We start from the raw sequence: 17,306 nt of genomic DNA on the forward strand, positions 1-17,306 counted from the left end.
CAAAAGGGGATAGTTGCTGTTGACATGAACGTGACGTGCTGCTGTTTGCCTTCACCTCAACCAGGAAGTGATTGGCACAGTCAGTCGTACAGTAGTTCAACTTAGAAATCCCACTTGTCAAAGGTGAGTTGGCTCAACCCATGTCGTAACTACATCCTCAAAATATCGTCTCTGTTATTGAAACTATAAATTGACTAAATAACTTTACGCGGGAAGCTTTCAACGAAGTTAACATTCTGACGTGTTTTTGTTGCTTCTATTAGCCTATAGGGCTACAGTCCACTTAACATACTTTATAACGATCTTACAGTTGAAAAAAAATATTTTCACAAATCGGTGTATTGTTAAACCATATAAAGTGTGCCCGTTGACTATTATGTGCAATAAAAAGAGTTGTTCCTGAGTCTTGTGTTGTGGCAGGTTCATTGAGTCGCTGAAGAGAGATGTTGAAATGAAGATCGATGAAAAAGTTCTGTGTTTTTTTGAATCCAGCAACACACATGTGGACAAAGAAGGCTACCTGTACAAGAAGGTAGAACACTTTTCTGTGTACGCAGGAGGATTAGTGAAAAAACTACGTTTAAATCATCCTCAACTGGCATTACAATAAATACAGCATGGTACATATATGTATTATGAACAGGGCGTTATTTTGTTGTAAATCAACCCATCAATTAAATGTTAAAATAATTGTAAAAATAATCATAATTTTTATATGTACGGGCAAACTCACATGAAATAAAGTACAAAACATAATATGGGAACAACCTTTTAAGGTTCTTGTTTCTAAATATCTTGTGCAACATGTTAGGTCCTTAATAGATCATGTGCAAATGTGACCGCAAACCACAGATGACACTACCTATGTCTTACAGGGTGAGATCAAGACTTCCTATCAGAAGCGTTGGTTCATACTGAAGGGAAATCTCCTTTTCTACAAGGAGAAACCATCGGACCGGGACCTGCTTGGGGTTATAGTTCTGGAGGGCTGCACTGTCCAGCTCTGTGAGTCCGACGAACACTTCGCCTTCTCTCTGGTGTGGAGCGAACCAGGACTAAGAACATACAAGTTTGCTGCTGAAGACCAGGAGAGTCTCGAGAGCTGGATCAAGATCCTGTTGTCAGCCAATCACCAATACCTGGCCCTTCTACTAACCGACATGGAGAGAGAATACAGAGGTGAGAACCACAGTGTTTACAGAGGGAGGAAGAGAGGGTGACAACTGTGGGTGACACTGCGACAATGTCAGCTGGCTGCATCATGGTGAAGCTGCTGACTGTCAGGAGTACATTGAATCTCTGCTATTACTGGTTCACCACAACCGAAGGAAATGGCAAACACATTGATGTTCGTACAGCCATTAGTGCTTGTGCTTCACAGCTACTGTTGAAGGTTACGGGTTCGATCCCCATGCAAATTCTGTGTGGAGTTCGTGTAACGGGGTGTGTGCGCGTAGCAGGTTTGCTCCGGGTACCCCATTACTAAAAACATGTACAATAGGCCACAATGAATGTAGTGTGTGAGTGAGTGGTTGGTGGTGGTCGGAGGGGCCGATGGCACAGACCATTGACAGTATATTGGCACAGACTGGTAAACCTTCCTTCAGTCTACCCTAAGGGCAGCTGTGGCTACAATAGTGGCTTACCACCACCAAGTATGGCGTGAATGAATAATGACTTCCACGCCTTGAGAAACTTGGTTATAATTACATTATTACTTTTGATGGGGGACAATACCAACTGTAATTTCATTTTGTTATTTATTATAAGTCATTTGTGGAGCACAGCTTTGCCAGTGCCCAGTTATTTTTTTAGCATTTAACTATCAATATTAAAAATCTAAATCATTCTTTATCTCTCTCTGCTCAGAAGCCTTAGGGGGAGCAACCAGTGACACCACGAAGACCAACCCGTTCATCATGCCATATTTTCCTATTTCAGAAGCGGGAAATGCTTCCAACACTTCCAACCTGCACCCCTCTTCATCACAGACCAATTTTCTCCCATCAGTCCAAGGAGCAGGACCACTTTCAGGACCAGGCCTAAGCGCTGGTCAGATGCTTCAACCTTCGGCTGCCATTTCAACCAAACCCATTCCTAAAAAGTCACCAAAGATACGGCCCAAGAAAGCCACAAATGCTGTGATTACTCAACCCTCTGCCATGTTCTTTGGAGACTGGGCCGGGATGGCAGCAGACTCCCAAGATGATTTTAAAAAGATGCACGAAGAATTTGGAAAGGAGGTCAAAAAGCTCATTTCACGATGGGCAAAACGAAGACCAGATGGGCAACAGGACTTGATTGACTTTGACTGTTAAATGTTACTCACATATTTTATCCAAAATGTGAATAGATTATATACAAATACTACACCCTAGAGTAATAGTAATAGTTCTTTAATTGTATTAAATGTAATTTTTGACAACTTTATGTTTTTTTAAGCTATGCGCCAAGTTTAGTTTAAATTTTAATTTTCAACAAATGTTTTACAGACACTTTATTTTTATTTAATTAAAGCCAACATATTTAATTCATGATTTGATGAGCATCTTTGTTATTATGCTTTTTTCCCCCTTTTTTTTTAAGTAGGTCAAACATTTACCAAAAACATACATGCAGCAACATTTTTTGTTTTGGACGGGCTGGTGAGGAAGAGAATGGTGGGGGAGGCAAAGCTATTTCTGACTCTACAGCTGTCTGTTTTTACGGTGTTTAACAGAGCTTGGCCTCTTTCTACACAAGTCTCTCTCTTTTCACCTTCAAGCCCAGACTGGACATGTGCTCTCTTCTGCTGACAGCCCCCCTCACATGGGCTCGACGTCATTTATTACTACAGCATATTGAGTAAGAACACCTCCGACTACGCATTGGCTTTACATTGTCGTGAACTGTGTGTTCTACACAGAAGCGAGGCATAGTATCCATTCACTTCATGCCAGCACCTCATACATGCCTAAGCGGCGCAGTAACATGATTGATGGCAGCCTATGGGACTCATATATGGAGGTTAGTGGGTGGGCAAACAGCACCCACTTTTAAAGCAACTATACTGGGACGCTTTAGGAGCAACCAAAATTAGTCCATTAAATGGAAAAGTGGTGAATCAAGTCTTTTTCATTAAAAGTGAATATAACACAAATCATACAAGAAAACCACTCTTCCAATGAAAACAATTTGAATCTCTATTTTAAAACACAGACATCAATAAAAATCAATACAGTAATGTTCATTTTTCGAGATGTTAAAACTCAACCCTTGTGAGATAGTTGTTTATGTTCTTTATCGCACTCGGCACAGTCACTACTTGTTGAGGCTGGTAGTTCAAGTGATGTGTCATTACTGGAACATTACCAGATTGGCACGGCCCACTGTTTTCAAGTTTCATTGCTGTTTATGCTTCCTGTTGGCACTACTGGTTTTATTTTGGACACAGCACTTGTCACTAGTCAGGTGGTGACTTTAGGAAATGTTAATGGAAAGCACATCTTGACAAATTAGGTGGCTTATAGCACCTAATTAAAAGAAGCCGCGGGCACACTGGAGATATACAGACTGGAAACATGATGTATTAGCAAACTCAAAACAGCAACAAATCTATGCAGGATTTCATTTCTGAATGTGGACATTTTTGCAACTCAAATAACAATAATAGACTTTAAAAAGATGGTCTATTGATGGCATTCAGTTGTCACTCTTGCTTTAGCCATATTAGTCCACAGATGACACCAAAGTCAGCCAGTCAGTGTTGGCATTGAATTCACCTCATTCCAAGGCTCCTGTGGCCTATTTCTGCTCCATGTGTAAAATGATCTGCACCAGCCACCTCCTCGCTCCACCCTCTTTCTGTTACCCCACCCCGCACCCCCACAGCTCTATTTTCCTGCCAAACCTGATGGTGTGGCTAAAGTTAGCCCCCCGTGGGCTAGTATATAAGGCCCCAAGGGTACACCTCTCACAGGTCAGTCACATCGGCTTGGCGTAGGCTTCTCTTCTTGACCAACAACCCCAGAAACCTGAGAGATGGTGAGTGTGGTGCCCATGTTCCACGGATCTGTGAAGCCTCTAGGGAGCAGGAGTTTGTCTGCATCAAGTGACCATGCCAGAGCATCACTGAGATATTTGCTCTCTGGAATATCTGGAGTACCAACATCTAATCAAGACACTTTAATGATGGATTGGACTCGGTCAGAGTTTGATGGCCAGACTGGGGAAAACTCAAAATGTATCTGAAATCATAATCATAACCAAAACTAGTATTTTTGGGGGGATTGGTGTAAATCATCAATGGCACCCTTAAATTTGCAGGGAAATTTGTGCTATAGACTTAACATTCACTTAACATTTATGCTAGGAGGTTAGGATTTATGTTAGGTTTGGATCTACGCGTAAAATATTCATGGATGCTGTTGCTAGAAAAGTCTCCCTGCAACAATAGGGCATCTGTGTCTGATTTTCCATTGTATTGTTCCTGATTGTTGTGACACGTTTTTTTGTAAATATGTGTGTGTATTTTATCATTTTGCTCACAGGCACCAAAGAAGGCAAAGAGGAGGGGGGCGCAGGCTGAGGGTGGATCCTCCAATGTGTTCTCCATGTTTGAGCAGAGCCAGATCCAGGAGTACAAGGAGGTAGCAATCTTTCCAAAACTTCACACTTTGTAAAGGTAGATACAGCACAGAGCAGCACAGGTTGTTTATATTAACGGTGATACAAATATTATTTGACCTTTGATGTAATGTGAGGATGTAAAAAAGACTAGGCTGGCAAAAATGTCTGATATCAAGAGGATATAGCTGTAAATTTGACCGATAATTGTGCCAGTAGCTTGTCCTCTGTCAGGGAGAGGCCAGTAATCTTCCTTGGAGACTTACAACTCTCCTGTTGGTGACCCTATAGGAATGCTGCCCAACAGCTGAGGTCCGCTTGCATCAATCAAAGCAGGAAAGACAGTCTTAAAGTACACGGAAAGAACAATAACTTAATCTGAATTTACAAAAGCAACAGGTGTGATGATGGGTTAGGGAATATTTGCTTCTAACTAACAGTGTAATGACAGGATTTACACCCTCAGGGAAAAATGACCAATGGTAGATGCCGGATAGGAGACTTGATAATTACATTGGCAAATTAGAGGTCAGTACAAGAACCTTTATGCCCTCCAGTCACATGGCAGAAAGGGGTGACAGCTGTAATCAATGCGCTCTTCTTAAATGTCGCAAGGGGCTTGTCTCAGATTCCGAGACCATTTTAACACCTTAGAAAGACAAGTGGGCGACCAGCTGCCAAGTCCCAAAAGGTTTTCCGTGCCATCTTTAGTTTCACAGGCAGCTATGTGAAAAGCAAGGTGGAAAAGAGTTTCACATTTACACATCGATCAACTCACGTAAACAATTATCATAAAGTCTTGGAGTCAGTATCGCAAGGATTTGAATTTTCAACATCACAGCTTTAGGCAATACGTTGCAGGATTTCTGACTTAACCTCACTGTGCTTCACTCTCTTCCTCAGGCTTTCACAATCATTGACCAGAACAGAGATGGCATCATCAGCAAGGACGATCTTAGGGACGTGCTGGCCACCATGGGACAGTTGAACGTGAAGAATGAGGAGCTGGAGGCCATGGTGAAGGAGGCGAGCGGCCCCATCAACTTCACCGTCTTCCTGACCATGTTCGGAGAGAAGCTGAAGGGTAATTTCACACAGTTAATCCCTTTTAGTATTCACTTTGTTTAATAAATTGAACAATAAAGATAGATTTTTCGATTCTTAGGTGCTGATCCCGAGGACGTTATCGTGAGCGCTTTCAAGGTCCTGGACCCTGAGGCCACTGGCTTCATCAAGAAGGAATTGTAAGACTTTTTTTTTTGACCACATTATTATTTGCTGATGTTTTAAAATGTTAACAAAAATGCAACACAAGTAGAAAACCATGAGCAACACCATGTATGTATGTAAAGTAGACCCAATCTGGTTAAAACTGTGAGACTTTTTTTCCTACCTTAGATGAGTGATATTAGGGGACAGGACTGATACAGGACCATGCACAGGCATTCGCTCTCACATACAAGGGGCACAAGCATGTTCTTGCATCTTATATTTTCTGAAAAATAAATCATATCCATTATTCATCTGCAGCCTTGAGGAGCTCCTGACCACCCAGTGCGACAGGTTCACCGCTGAGGAGGTAAAGCACAGCATTATTTTTTTAACCACTTTGAACTGTTAACATTTTTAAATTTTAACCCCAATCCCAATCCTGCCTCTCTAGATGACCAACCTGTGGGCTGCTTTCCCCCCTGATGTGGCTGGCAATGTTGACTACAAGAACATCTGCTACGTCATCACACACGGAGAGGACAAGGAAGAGTAAAAACCCGCCTCTCTCAAGACCACTACCTCCGACTGAAGCTACACTCGCCCCTCGATCATCCATCCACCCACTCTCCAACGCCGTGGCTGTCTCGCACACTTGCACCTCACGGTCCCGCTCTTTCCACTTCCCAGCTCACTACAGAAAGGACTTGTCTCTGTTATGGAGATACTCAGTGAGAGGACTGAAAAAGGCTATGGGGCTGTTTGTGTGTGAGTACCAACGGGGGAAAAAAACATGGGATTATTTTCAAATAAAATAATCTTGTGGAACAGAAACTCTCTCTCTATCTCTTTCCCTGCTTATTGTCACTCCTCTTTCTCATTCTGTCCTGGCGGGTTGGGGCAAACAGTGCATGCTTCATACCTACAGATTTATTTTGTATGCATAGCAGTCCAGTGTATATAGCGGTCAGTCCCTTGGGTGCTGTGGCGCATGCACAGACTCTTGCTTGAAACAAGTGAGCCGTCTGACTTATAGATGATGGTCTGTTAGTTTCAACCTGACCAACAGAGTGGATATAGGAGTTTCGTTATGTTTTTGTACAGGTAGTATGGAGTATTATGGCGCGCACACTAAAAGAGCTGGGTATTGTACTAAAATAGACTTCCTACCCCTCTCTTTCAATGTCCCTTGATGTCCCTACAGAGGAGAGGCCACAATAGGAAAGCCTGATGTAAAGTTGTGTAAGTGAAAGAGATGGCGAAAGATGGTGAGGAGGAGGAAGGATTTGAGATGTAAGCAAAAGTAAAAGGTCTTTGCTTTAGGTCTCTCCTTCCTTCGCCTGGCCACTGTTTCTCTCCTGTCGATGTGACTGTCTGTGTCTCAACTGTAACAAATAAAGAACGTACAAATAAAAGCCATTATCTTTTCGTACAACGCTGTGTCTTTGGTGTAAGTGGGTCTGGTTTGAGGCACCTTTTGGGGACGGCAATGACTGCACACTGACTGTAATATGCATATGATAAAATGAGGAGTACTTCCAACCTAAACAAACAAATAAATACATCTGGGTGTGCCCCATCCTCCAGCGTGGTACCCACACGTGGAGATGCCTGGGATGGGTGCATTGAAATTTCAACGCACATTTTAATGAATAAAATAAAATACCTTGGTCAATGCCAATTTGCTGATTCAATTTGGTTTCTCTAACGTGTTTAGCCTAACAATGTTTCATTTGCTTTGTAGAAGATTGAGGACCCGCTTGAAAACAAGATTGTACATCTCAAGGGGTTATCGGCTCAAATAAATAAATAAATAAATAAATAAATAAATACATTTAGCAGCTATTTAAATAATAATAATTTTGACCTTTACAGGAAACGTTAGATCCAAGACTTGTATGGTAAACATGTCTCTGGGTAAACAGCAAAAAATAGCTCAGACCATAAAAGGCAAATGTTAACTAATAAAATAGGGCTTAATAAGGTTAACCATCTGAAACTGTACTTGTGTTCCAAAATTAGGAATACAATTTCTGGCACACCGTTTTAAATAATTCTGTGAGTCTGTTTCACAGTGATTATTTTAAAACACATCAAATGTATTTAAACCACTAATTTTTAAATGTCTTTTTTTTTTGCACACCCACACAAAATGGATAAATTAAGGCCCTCTCTTTTATATATTTTATTTTCCAGATTTATATTGCAACGTATTAATATGCCATTCATATATTATTTGTACAGCTTATTGGCCAACACAAACCACGTGACCAGTGCAGACGGAAGTAAGGGCATAAGAAAAACAATATCATTTTCACAATAAAGGCATTCTGTAAAGTTACGGGTTTGTACATAAAACAAGAGAGAGGGAGAGAAAGTAAGCTTTGTAATACCGCTTGGTAGATAAAAAACGTTATATTGGCATAAGATGGGAGCATTTTTATGTTAATTTTGACAGCAACAACCGTGACCGGAAGCTACGTTTAGTGTGAAACTTGACCCCGATCCGTCAGACTAGAAACTAGACTGCACTGTACCTGTGTACCCCGGGACACAGTGCTGCTCCACACCGCGACTGATCGTGTTGGGATGTGGTCGATGTGGTCTGTGGTGCTTTGCTGAGGTCGGGATCTGTCGAGCTGGGACCTCGTCACGGCCATGGCCTCGCCGTATCCCCGGTGCACATCTGTCAGGCTCCCCGCTCTGGCCGCAGCTGTCGCCCTGCTCCTGGCGGCAGCAGCCCCGGTGGAGTCCTCACAGGGGGACAAGGAGCCCGTTTACCGGGACTGTGTCAAGCAGTGCGTCCGAATCAACTGCACTGGAATCCGGCTGAAGGGCTTTGAGTCCGCCCAGCCGCCCTACATGGCGCTCACAGGTGAGAGGCTGCTGTTCAGGTAAATACTGACTCTGTGCATGTCAGTGTTGTAACTCTGTGAATTTTACTGTCCAACAATGTCGACTGCCCACATATAACAACAAGACACGTCTATTTTTCTCTCTCTGAAAATACTATCTGCTATTAGGCCTACTGCTGTCTATTGGGCTTACGTTTAGCCATGTTTATAGCAGTATTATAGAAGACCAAGTTAAGAAGACAAAATACTCCAGTTTTTCTGGCTGAGCAAGTTGTAGTTTCTTCTGGTCTTTCTTGTCCAGCGATTAAAAGGGTGCCTTCTGTTCTATGACAGTTCTGCTCTGCCAGTATATTCATTCATTAATACATACATACAAACAACCAAACATGTTTTTGAAAAAGTAAACCTGTATTTAACTCTGGTTTGTCCTTTTAAACGATATATATCCTTTCTCAAACCCAGGCTGGACATGCCGTGACGACTGTCGCTATCAGTGCATGTGGACCACAGTGGGCCTGTATCAGTCTGGAGGCTACAGGATTCCACAGTTTCATGGCAAGGTAGGTTCTCACAATCACTTTGAGACTTTCAGTTACGTAATGACTGTATTGTGTTCATTCTGTTCTCAGTGGCCATTTACTCGGATCCTGTGTTTTGAGGAGCCCGCCTCGGCCCTTGCGTCTCTGCTGAACGGTTTGGCCTGCCTCCTTATGCTCCTGCGCTACCGAAGCACTGTGCCACGACAGAGCCCCATGTACCACACCATCAATGCCTTTTCACTGGTGGGCTTAATACTGACTTGTACAATAACATTATTATTATTGTAAGCACTGTTAATTGCAACTCAATTGTTATTGCAGGTATCTCTTAATGCCTGGTTCTGGTCCACAATATTCCACACCCGAGACACTTATCTAACTGAGGTAATGGCTAATGTCAAAAAATCTGTAGCAGCAGCATGAAAAATGCTTGTCGTGACAATATTGTGTCTTTCTTGTTTCAGAAGATGGATTATTTTTGTGCTACAGCGGTCATTCTTTACTCAATCTACTTATGCTGTGTCAGGTAACACAGTAAAGATGAATACTGATTAATTACTTTGCGTCCAACATGTCTATAAGCTGCATATCTATTGATATATTATCTTTTTGCAGAACTCTGGGTCTGAAGCGGCCAGAGGTGTCCAGCATGGTGGGAGTCTTGCTCATTCTCGTGTTTACATCCCATGTATCTTACTTGACCTTTGTTAGTTTTGACTACGGGTACAACATGCTGGCCAATGTTTCAATCGGTAAGACATTGTAATAATGCGCAATGTAAGCGCCGTTGTTTATGTCGGTAGTTAAAATGTTGATTTGTATTTTGCTGAAGGCATGGTGAATCTGTTGTGGTGGCTGTGTTGGTGCTGGCAGAACAGGAGGACCCTGCCGTACTGGTGGAAGTGTGGCCTGGTAGTGCTGCTCCTTCATGGGCTGGCGCTGCTCGAGCTTCTGGACTTCCCTCCACTGCTCTGGGTGTTCGACGCACACGCAGTCTGGCACCTCAGCACCATCCCTGTGCACTTCCTATTCTACAGGTTTGTCCCCTCACCTGTTACCCATCATCATCTGTCAGAAACAGTGTGTACATCCCGTGTTTTTATTGATCTATCATGCATTTTTAACTGTGATATTTATGTATTAACAGCTTCCTTATAGATGACAGCCTCTACCTGCTAAACACAGAGAAGTTGGGAGTCAAAGTGGAGTAGAAGGAGCTAGTCCCCTCTTCATCACAGCCAAATCTTTGCACCTCTTCAGACATGATGGACACAGGAAAGATCCATATCTCCAGATGACATGCGTAACACCTTTGTGACTTCCATTGAAGAACATACTGTTTGCATTTGCTCTAAACTACAACCCCTCAAAACGTGGCCCTTGTTTAAGTCCACTTTCACCAGCCTCAATGGGCAATTTAGGGAAGAAAAAAAAAGGTTTTGCAGTTTGCTGTATTTGACAATAGAGGGCACCAAACCCTTGCTAGTCCCCTTGCAGTGTGAGCCAGGCTGCAATGCCAAAAGTGGAGTGAGCACTGAGGGGTGCCCCTTGTGAATCAGGGAGGCTGTGGATTGTTCCAGACATGGGGGTAAAGGGTTTATGTTTGGAGGCGTTTCCAGCTGACTGTGTTGTTTTCTTTTCTCACCCTCACACCTTTATTTTTGTGCCTGCATTGTTTCCACTGCTGCTTTGTCTTATATTCCTCCTCCTCATTTTTATTACTTTATTTTTTACTTTTATCTATTGCCTTAATTACTTTGCACAACGTTTTCTTTTTTACTATCTGCATTAACTGAAGATATAAATCTATTGTATGAGATATTGTCACCCTGATTGCCTTAAAATGAAACACAGAAAGTAATAATGGAAGAATCCCTATTCCGGCTTTGCATAGAATACATCACCAATCCTCTTTTGTCTTTAGTGCATGAGTTATTACTGTGACTGTTTTCATCACTCTTCAGATGCTGCTTATACCACAAATACCACCCGATAATTCCATCCAACTATATTTACTGCCTTACTCATGACAACTTTCCCTTTCAATTTGTTTTAGATTTTTTTCTCCCCCCCTGCTTTCTCCTCGCGATTACCTTATTCTTAAACCCATGCATGTACTTCAGCATGCGTCTTCTCAGAGGTCCTTTTTGAATGTGCACTTTAGGGGTGTGTGTGCTCTACATGTACTGGCCTTTGTATGACAATGAGAGAATGCGAACAATGAGCAGTATGTGTGTAACCGTTGCCTTGACGCTGTTATTTTGCGTGCTAGTATAGATTGTACTGGATCCCTTTGTAATACTACTGATGTGGCAGAGTGGTTTGCTGCATGAGAGTGTGACAAGGTAAATTTAGCTTTTGCTGACAGCCTGCTGAGGGGCCGGGGGGAGACCAGAGGGACCAGAGAAGTTGTCATTAGTTTGGGTCAAAAACAATTTCTAATTATAAATGGAAATTCTATACAGAAAATATCCTGACAGCTCGCATGACAATATCTTAATAACAGGATCCACTCAACACATGATCACAGCGTGTCCCCCATATGTGCTGCCCCCTGCCTGCTGCCTTGTGCGACTGAGTGCACTTTCATCCTCACTTCAAACCTTGACCAAAAAATATTTAAAAAGATGGAACAAATAAACATGACTTTTACTGATAAAATGTGTGCCTGTTTAAAGAACAACTAAACACCAAATCAACTTTTTTTTGCTGATAAACTATCTATATGGGTCATTAACACAGTTATCTACATGTTCTTAAAATTATTTTGACATTTTAGTGCAAACTTGTTCAAAATCCAATTTTTGTGTACAAAACTGCCTGTCCAGCGCCACTCACGTTTGAACAGCACTTACTACATTTGAATTTAGGGGTTGGCTGATGACGTACCATCCTTCGTCACCGTACCATCGTTCGTCATCAAGTCTGCCGCTGTGGTATAAAAGCTGACCCCTCCCCTAAAGGCTCTGTAGCGAGTTGGAGTTGGAACAGAGCGAGCGAGTTTTTTCACAGCGATTATCAGGTTTGCGTTATTAGTATAATACTTAGTCAGTTAGCTTATCTAAATTTAATATAGTTTATCCCTAGTAGTAGGCCTAGTTGTTTTATAGTATTAGTTAGTCTTTAGCTTTATTGTCAGTGTTAGAATAGCTTCCGTTTAGCATAGCCATTAGCATTTAGCTTTAGTTGTATTGTTTAGTGAGCATTAGTGTAGTGTAGTGTTTTGTATAGTTAAATTGTAAGTATGGGGAGGAGGTGTATTGTAGTGGGGTGCTGTAGTTCTACAGGTTTACATGGTGTCCCTGTAGACTTAGAGATTAGGCGCCAGTGGTTGCGCGCAATTGGCTTGGGCGAAGGTGAACTCCCTTTCCGTGCCGGAGTTTGTGATATACATTTTTCGCGGGATTCCTACTCCAACGCAATGGCGTTTGAAATGGGCTTCTCCAAGCAGCTGTTCTTGAAGAGTGAGGCAGTCCCCACCCTGGCTCTCCCCACCCTGGCTCTCCCCACCCTGGCTCTCCAAACACTGCAGCCACGCCATGCCGGACACTCCTCGGGCCATTTGGAGGTAAAAGTCCAAAAAAAGGATCGATATGTTGTCTGTACATATGTATTTACAGCTTTGATTTGATTTTGGGGTTGAACTTGATAGTTAAAGTTTCTATGTATGTGTTGTTATAATATAGTTACTGCATAGAGCAGTGTAGTAGCCTACATCCGCTAATTTTATCACTGTACCGAGTCCCAGTACACTGACGTGTGCTGTGTACTGGGACTCGGTAGCCTGTTGCTGCGCAAAAGGCTTGTTGTTGGAGCAGCGTGCTGAGCTAATCCTCTTTGGTTATTGTTGTTTGTTGCATACGGTGCAGTGTGTAATGGGGCGTTTTACATCACCACTGATGATCCGCATGTTACACCGCTGTAACGACATGATAACTTTTCTGCCGCTCAGATTCATAATTTAGCTAGTGGCAGCGCGCTAATGCATCAGTCTGCACAACAACAACAACATTACGCTGACATAGTGCGCAACTGTGCATGAGACCGGGTACAAGTTTTACGATGACTATAGCTTTCATATTTCACAATATCAAGCTAACCTAAAAGCTAATGTATAAAGCTAGCGTATGACTAGAAATAACTATGAGGCCAGACCAGACTGACCGGGCTCTGTGCGCGCTCTGCGCTCGTTTTACGCGCCATCGTGGTCAGTGAGGAGAGGGCTGACCACTCCGGGTGGACCGTGCGGCTTTTGGGCGCTCACAGATATCAGCGGTTCAGTCGTGGTGTCTGTTGATCATGCTAATGTCGCCAAGTTTACTGAAACTTATCTGAAGTTCAAAGTCCTATTTGGACTTGCAGCTATTCAAATCTAAGAACCTATTTGGAAGCTTTTAGTCGTCCACTGTAGCCAGACTGAACATGATATCAATTTTGGGTTTGTATGCTATTGGGTAGCTCCAAGAACTATCACCTTATTCAGCATGTATGTGTTTGCGTGTCTTTCATAAGAGTTACACAATATGCATGATCAAATGTTACTGTGTTTTTAGCCAAAACCCACCCGAGAAATTGGCTGTCAGACTGATGCACCCCTTAGCATGCATGAATCTGTCCAGGCCAATTTGAAACCTGCTAGGAGAAGCAAAGGTGATTATTGTCGGGAGCTTTTGCTGATTATTTTGTGTTGTAACTCTTGAGTAGTGCATTATTAACCTTTTTGTTTTGTTTTTTACACAGCCATCCAGGTACAACCTCATTGCAGGAGCATGTCTTCCAATACGGAGACCTTGCTGGAGGTTCAGTTTCCCGAAGCTCCCATGGCAACCTCTACACCGGTCAAAAGACCAAGGTGCGAGGTGTCAGCCTCTGACCCCACCTACCATCTGGATGGAAGTGCGAGCTCCCTGAACTGTACTGGGTAAAATATAAATGAACTTATGGATGTAGCCTATCTTTAAAATATGTCACCTAAGGTTTTCAAGTTTTCTGTCTAAGTTATAATATACATTTTTCAGATATGAAGGTCTACATTTATTTTTGTTGTTGTTATTTTGCCATACAGAACCCCCATACAAGTCCCTCCACATAAACAAAAAAAGTACATCGTTTATGAGGACCAACTGTTGGGGCTATTCCGGAGCTGTCCTGTTTGCACCCGACATTGTGTTATCGACACAGTGACAGTTGGCACACTGCTCCGGGTGAAGCAGCAATGTCCTCATTGCGAGTACTTTAACCAGTGGTCCAGCCAGCCACTGGTGAACAACATTCCTGCTGGAAACCTTCAGCTTTGTGCAGCAGTATTGTTTACTGGCTCATCTATTCGTCAGGTTTCAAAGGTAGAGCAATAATATTTTTTATTTTTTTATCATAGTTCCATATCTTTTCAGTTGATGACATGTGTTCACGTTTTATAGTTCCTCAGGGCCTTCAATGTTCAGGGACTGTCTGAGCAGTGCTTTTATAAGCATCAAGCCAAGCTCCTCATCCCAACAGTCAATTGGCAGTGGAAGCTTGAGCAGGATGAACGTGTCATGGAGGCTGTTGCTGGTGGGGCTATGACACTGGGTGGCGATATGCGAGCCGATTCACCTGGTAATTCTTTATCTAAAAGCTTTTGACAGATTTGAATGAAAGTTGGGTTAAGTGTATATTTTGTTATTGTAGGACACTCTGCAAAATACGGGAGCTATACAATGATGAATCTTAAAGCTAACCGGGTAATTGACATTCAGCTTGTTCAGGTAAGTCGCATAACATGTTTCGTTCACAGGACATCACAACATTATTAACAATATTGTGGCTAAAAGTTGTGACTTGTTACCTATAAAAACTATTATTTGCCCAACAATTACACTGAAGACTGTTTACAATGTAGTGACGTCATTTGAACACAACTAGTTACCTGCTAACATGTAGATTGGAATAAATCTTTTTGCTTTGGCAGAGTAATGAAGTGGGGAACAGTGTCCGTATGGAGAAGGAGGGATTTGTCCGTAGTCTGACAATGCTTGAAGAGAGGGGTGTTGAGGTGCAAGCGATTGTTACGGACCGACACTCAGGCGTCCAGAAGTTTTTACGGGAACAAAGACCGGATATCAATCACTACTTTGATCCTTGGCACATGGGGAAGGGTATGTATTTCAGTAATTGTAAATTGTAATGTGTAGTTTTGTGTGTGTTTCTATTTGTGTACCTCGTTTAAAAAATACATTTAATTTTCTTTGGTGGGGCGTCCCAGGAATTGGAAAAAAAATGGATGAGCTGGGGAAGAAAAGGGGAACAGAGGATGTAACGATGTGGAAAAAAAGCATCGTTAATCATCTGTACTGGTCGGCAACAACGTCCTCCTCAGGTGACGAGGCTGTGGCCAAGTGGACATCTGTGGCCAACCATGTTCAGAATGTCCACATTCACCAAAACCCCCTGTTCCCTCGCTGTATTCACGAGCCTTTGGTTGGGGATCATGCAAGAGTGTGGCTAAAACCAAGTATGTGTAATTACAACTGCTCCTCCCTTACTCAATATCACATTTATATTAATCGTTTACTCTTGGCATATCAATATGTCCTTTTCTTTGTAGGCACAGCAGCATGTGAGAGGCTAAGTGGTATTGTGTTGGCACCACGTTTTGTAAAAGATGTAGCGAAAATAAGCCCACAATACCACACATCGCACATCGAGGCATTCCATAGCCTGATCATCCGATTCTCTCCCAAAAGTGTGGGCTTCTCATTCAGAGGAATGCTGGCCAGGTAATGAATCCTAAAGGTTCAACAAATGTTCACTTTCAAAGTTATTTTATCTCTTTGAAATGTTTAGAAAAAAAATACAGATATTAATGTTCATATGTGATATTTTAGGCTACAGGTCGCTGCTTTGCACTATAATGAAAATGCAAATAGGGCACATGCTGCGACGTCTGTTGGGGAGCTGAGGTATGCCATAGTGTACCCAAAATACAAGAAGGGAGACTACACAGTGAGAGCCATGAAAACCAACCCTACTTCATGTAAGTCATATTTATTTAAACTAACATGAGTGTTGAGGATAAACGTTGATCTTTTTTTTTTTTCTAGACTACGTTGACAAGCTTATGGAGCTGCTTTTTGAAAGGGTGGTGGAGGATGCCCGTCCTTATCAGGACTACTCTGACAGAGTACCTGTGCCTGAACCACTCTGTGCCAAGTTTGAAAAACCTGAAAAACAGGAGGCTGTAAGCAGGCACAGGTCCAGGTTTGTCCACAGCACGTAAGGTGAGCAACACAACACAAACTTTTACTCTCTGTATTTAAAATACAAATGCCAATATTCCACTTTTACATTAACATTTTTAGTGATGCGCTAGTCCAAAAATGTATGTTGACCTTTTTTGCATTCTGACCTAAATACAGTTGTAATTAATCTGCAACGTTAGTGTTGGTATGTTGGTTAAATGGGCACTAATCACTTTTTTATTCTGTGGCTCCAAATGGAAAAAAGAACAACAAGAACAAGAACCACAAGTTTTTTAGGTAAGAATAAAATGACCTCACTCACTACTTTTACCCTTGGCACATTGGAGGGGGTATGCATTTTTTTTGTAAATGCTGCCATAGTATGGTTATTGTACAGTTGTCTTATATTACTTAATGTATTGCTCATGTTCCAGTTGGTAAAAGAAGAGACTCTGCTATTATGTTGGCTCCGTGGTTCTGAAGGATGTTGAGAAAAAGCCATAACATTCAAAATATCCCCCAAAACTGGGCTCCTCGTCGGAAAGAATGTTGGCCAGGTAGTGAGTAAAAGATTTTGTGTAATTTGTAAATTTTACTTTAATATTTAAAAATGATGTTACAACATTTTGTGTTTGTCATTTTTAGGTCAAAATTGTGATACTGCAACAGAAATCCATGGTCACACACTGCACATGCTTGGGAGCTGAGGTACTCCATCGATTTCCCAAAGTTCAAACATGGCCAGTGCACACTGTGAACCGGGAAGACCAAGTCTATCATATTGTAAATGGCACATTTTGGGGGGGGGGGGTATGTTGCTTGAGTGACAAAACAATCTTGCTTTGCTTACAGTCAAGCTGATGGCACTGCACAAACGA

At 42.2% G+C, this 17,306-nt stretch overlaps 2 protein-coding genes and 1 long non-coding RNA gene across 4 annotated transcripts; all 3 read left to right on the forward strand.

Annotated features, from left to right (window-relative positions):
- Positions 1-57: 57 nt before the first annotated feature.
- Positions 58-6,908, forward strand: mylpfb (myosin light chain, phosphorylatable, fast skeletal muscle b). Of its 2 annotated transcripts, XM_079578122.1 has the most exons (6): positions 3,814-4,023; positions 4,530-4,628; positions 5,509-5,689; positions 5,771-5,849; positions 6,136-6,184; positions 6,269-6,908. In XM_079578122.1, the coding sequence occupies exons 1-6, from the start codon at positions 4,021-4,023 to the stop codon at positions 6,368-6,370; spliced, it is 513 nt and encodes a 170-aa protein (XP_079434248.1). In that variant the 5' UTR covers positions 3,814-4,020; the 3' UTR covers positions 6,371-6,908. The 2 variants fall into 2 exon arrangements, with proteins under 2 accessions (XP_079434247.1, XP_079434248.1); XM_079578121.1 differs by lacking the exons at positions 3,814-4,023; positions 4,530-4,628; positions 5,509-5,689; ... (1 more) ...; positions 6,136-6,184; positions 6,269-6,908 and adding exons at positions 58-123; positions 421-532; positions 876-1,179; positions 1,870-2,513.
- Positions 6,909-8,298: 1,390 nt separating this feature from the next.
- Positions 8,299-11,855, forward strand: pgap3 (post-GPI attachment to proteins phospholipase 3). Its single transcript, XM_079578114.1, has 8 exons — positions 8,299-8,689; positions 9,132-9,229; positions 9,299-9,451; positions 9,530-9,592; positions 9,673-9,734; positions 9,824-9,960; positions 10,041-10,245; positions 10,356-11,855. Exons 1-8 carry the CDS (start codon positions 8,473-8,475, stop codon positions 10,417-10,419), a joined length of 999 nt encoding a protein of 332 aa, XP_079434240.1. The 5' UTR covers positions 8,299-8,472; the 3' UTR covers positions 10,420-11,855.
- A 3,751-nt stretch (positions 11,856-15,606) lies between these two features.
- Positions 15,607-16,473, forward strand: LOC306979268. Its single transcript, XR_013793945.1, has 3 exons — positions 15,607-15,966; positions 16,075-16,223; positions 16,291-16,473. It is a non-coding gene; the product is annotated as an uncharacterized lncRNA (long non-coding RNA).
- Positions 16,474-17,306: the final 833 nt, after the last annotated feature.

Source organism: Gobius niger, assembly GCF_951799975.1.
Source record: "Gobius niger genome assembly, chromosome: 19".
In the NCBI taxonomy this organism is placed as follows: domain Eukaryota; kingdom Metazoa; phylum Chordata; class Actinopteri; order Gobiiformes; family Gobiidae; genus Gobius; species Gobius niger.

Coding starts and splice junctions, on each gene's coding strand:
- pgap3 (XM_079578114.1), top strand. CDS start 8,473: ATGGCCTCGCCGTATCCCCGGTGCACATCTGTCAGGCTCCCCGCTCTG. Junction 9,593..9,672: donor GAGACACTTATCTAACTGAG/GTAATGGCTAAT, acceptor TTCTTGTTTCAG/AAGATGGATTATTTTTGTGC. Junction 9,735..9,823: donor ATCTACTTATGCTGTGTCAG/GTAACACAGTAA, acceptor ATCTTTTTGCAG/AACTCTGGGTCTGAAGCGGC.
- mylpfb (XM_079578121.1), top strand. CDS start 452: ATGAAGATCGATGAAAAAGTTCTGTGTTTTTTTGAATCCAGCAACACA. Junction 533..875: donor AAGGCTACCTGTACAAGAAG/GTAGAACACTTT, acceptor TATGTCTTACAG/GGTGAGATCAAGACTTCCTA. Junction 1,180..1,869: donor CATGGAGAGAGAATACAGAG/GTGAGAACCACA, acceptor CTCTCTGCTCAG/AAGCCTTAGGGGGAGCAACC.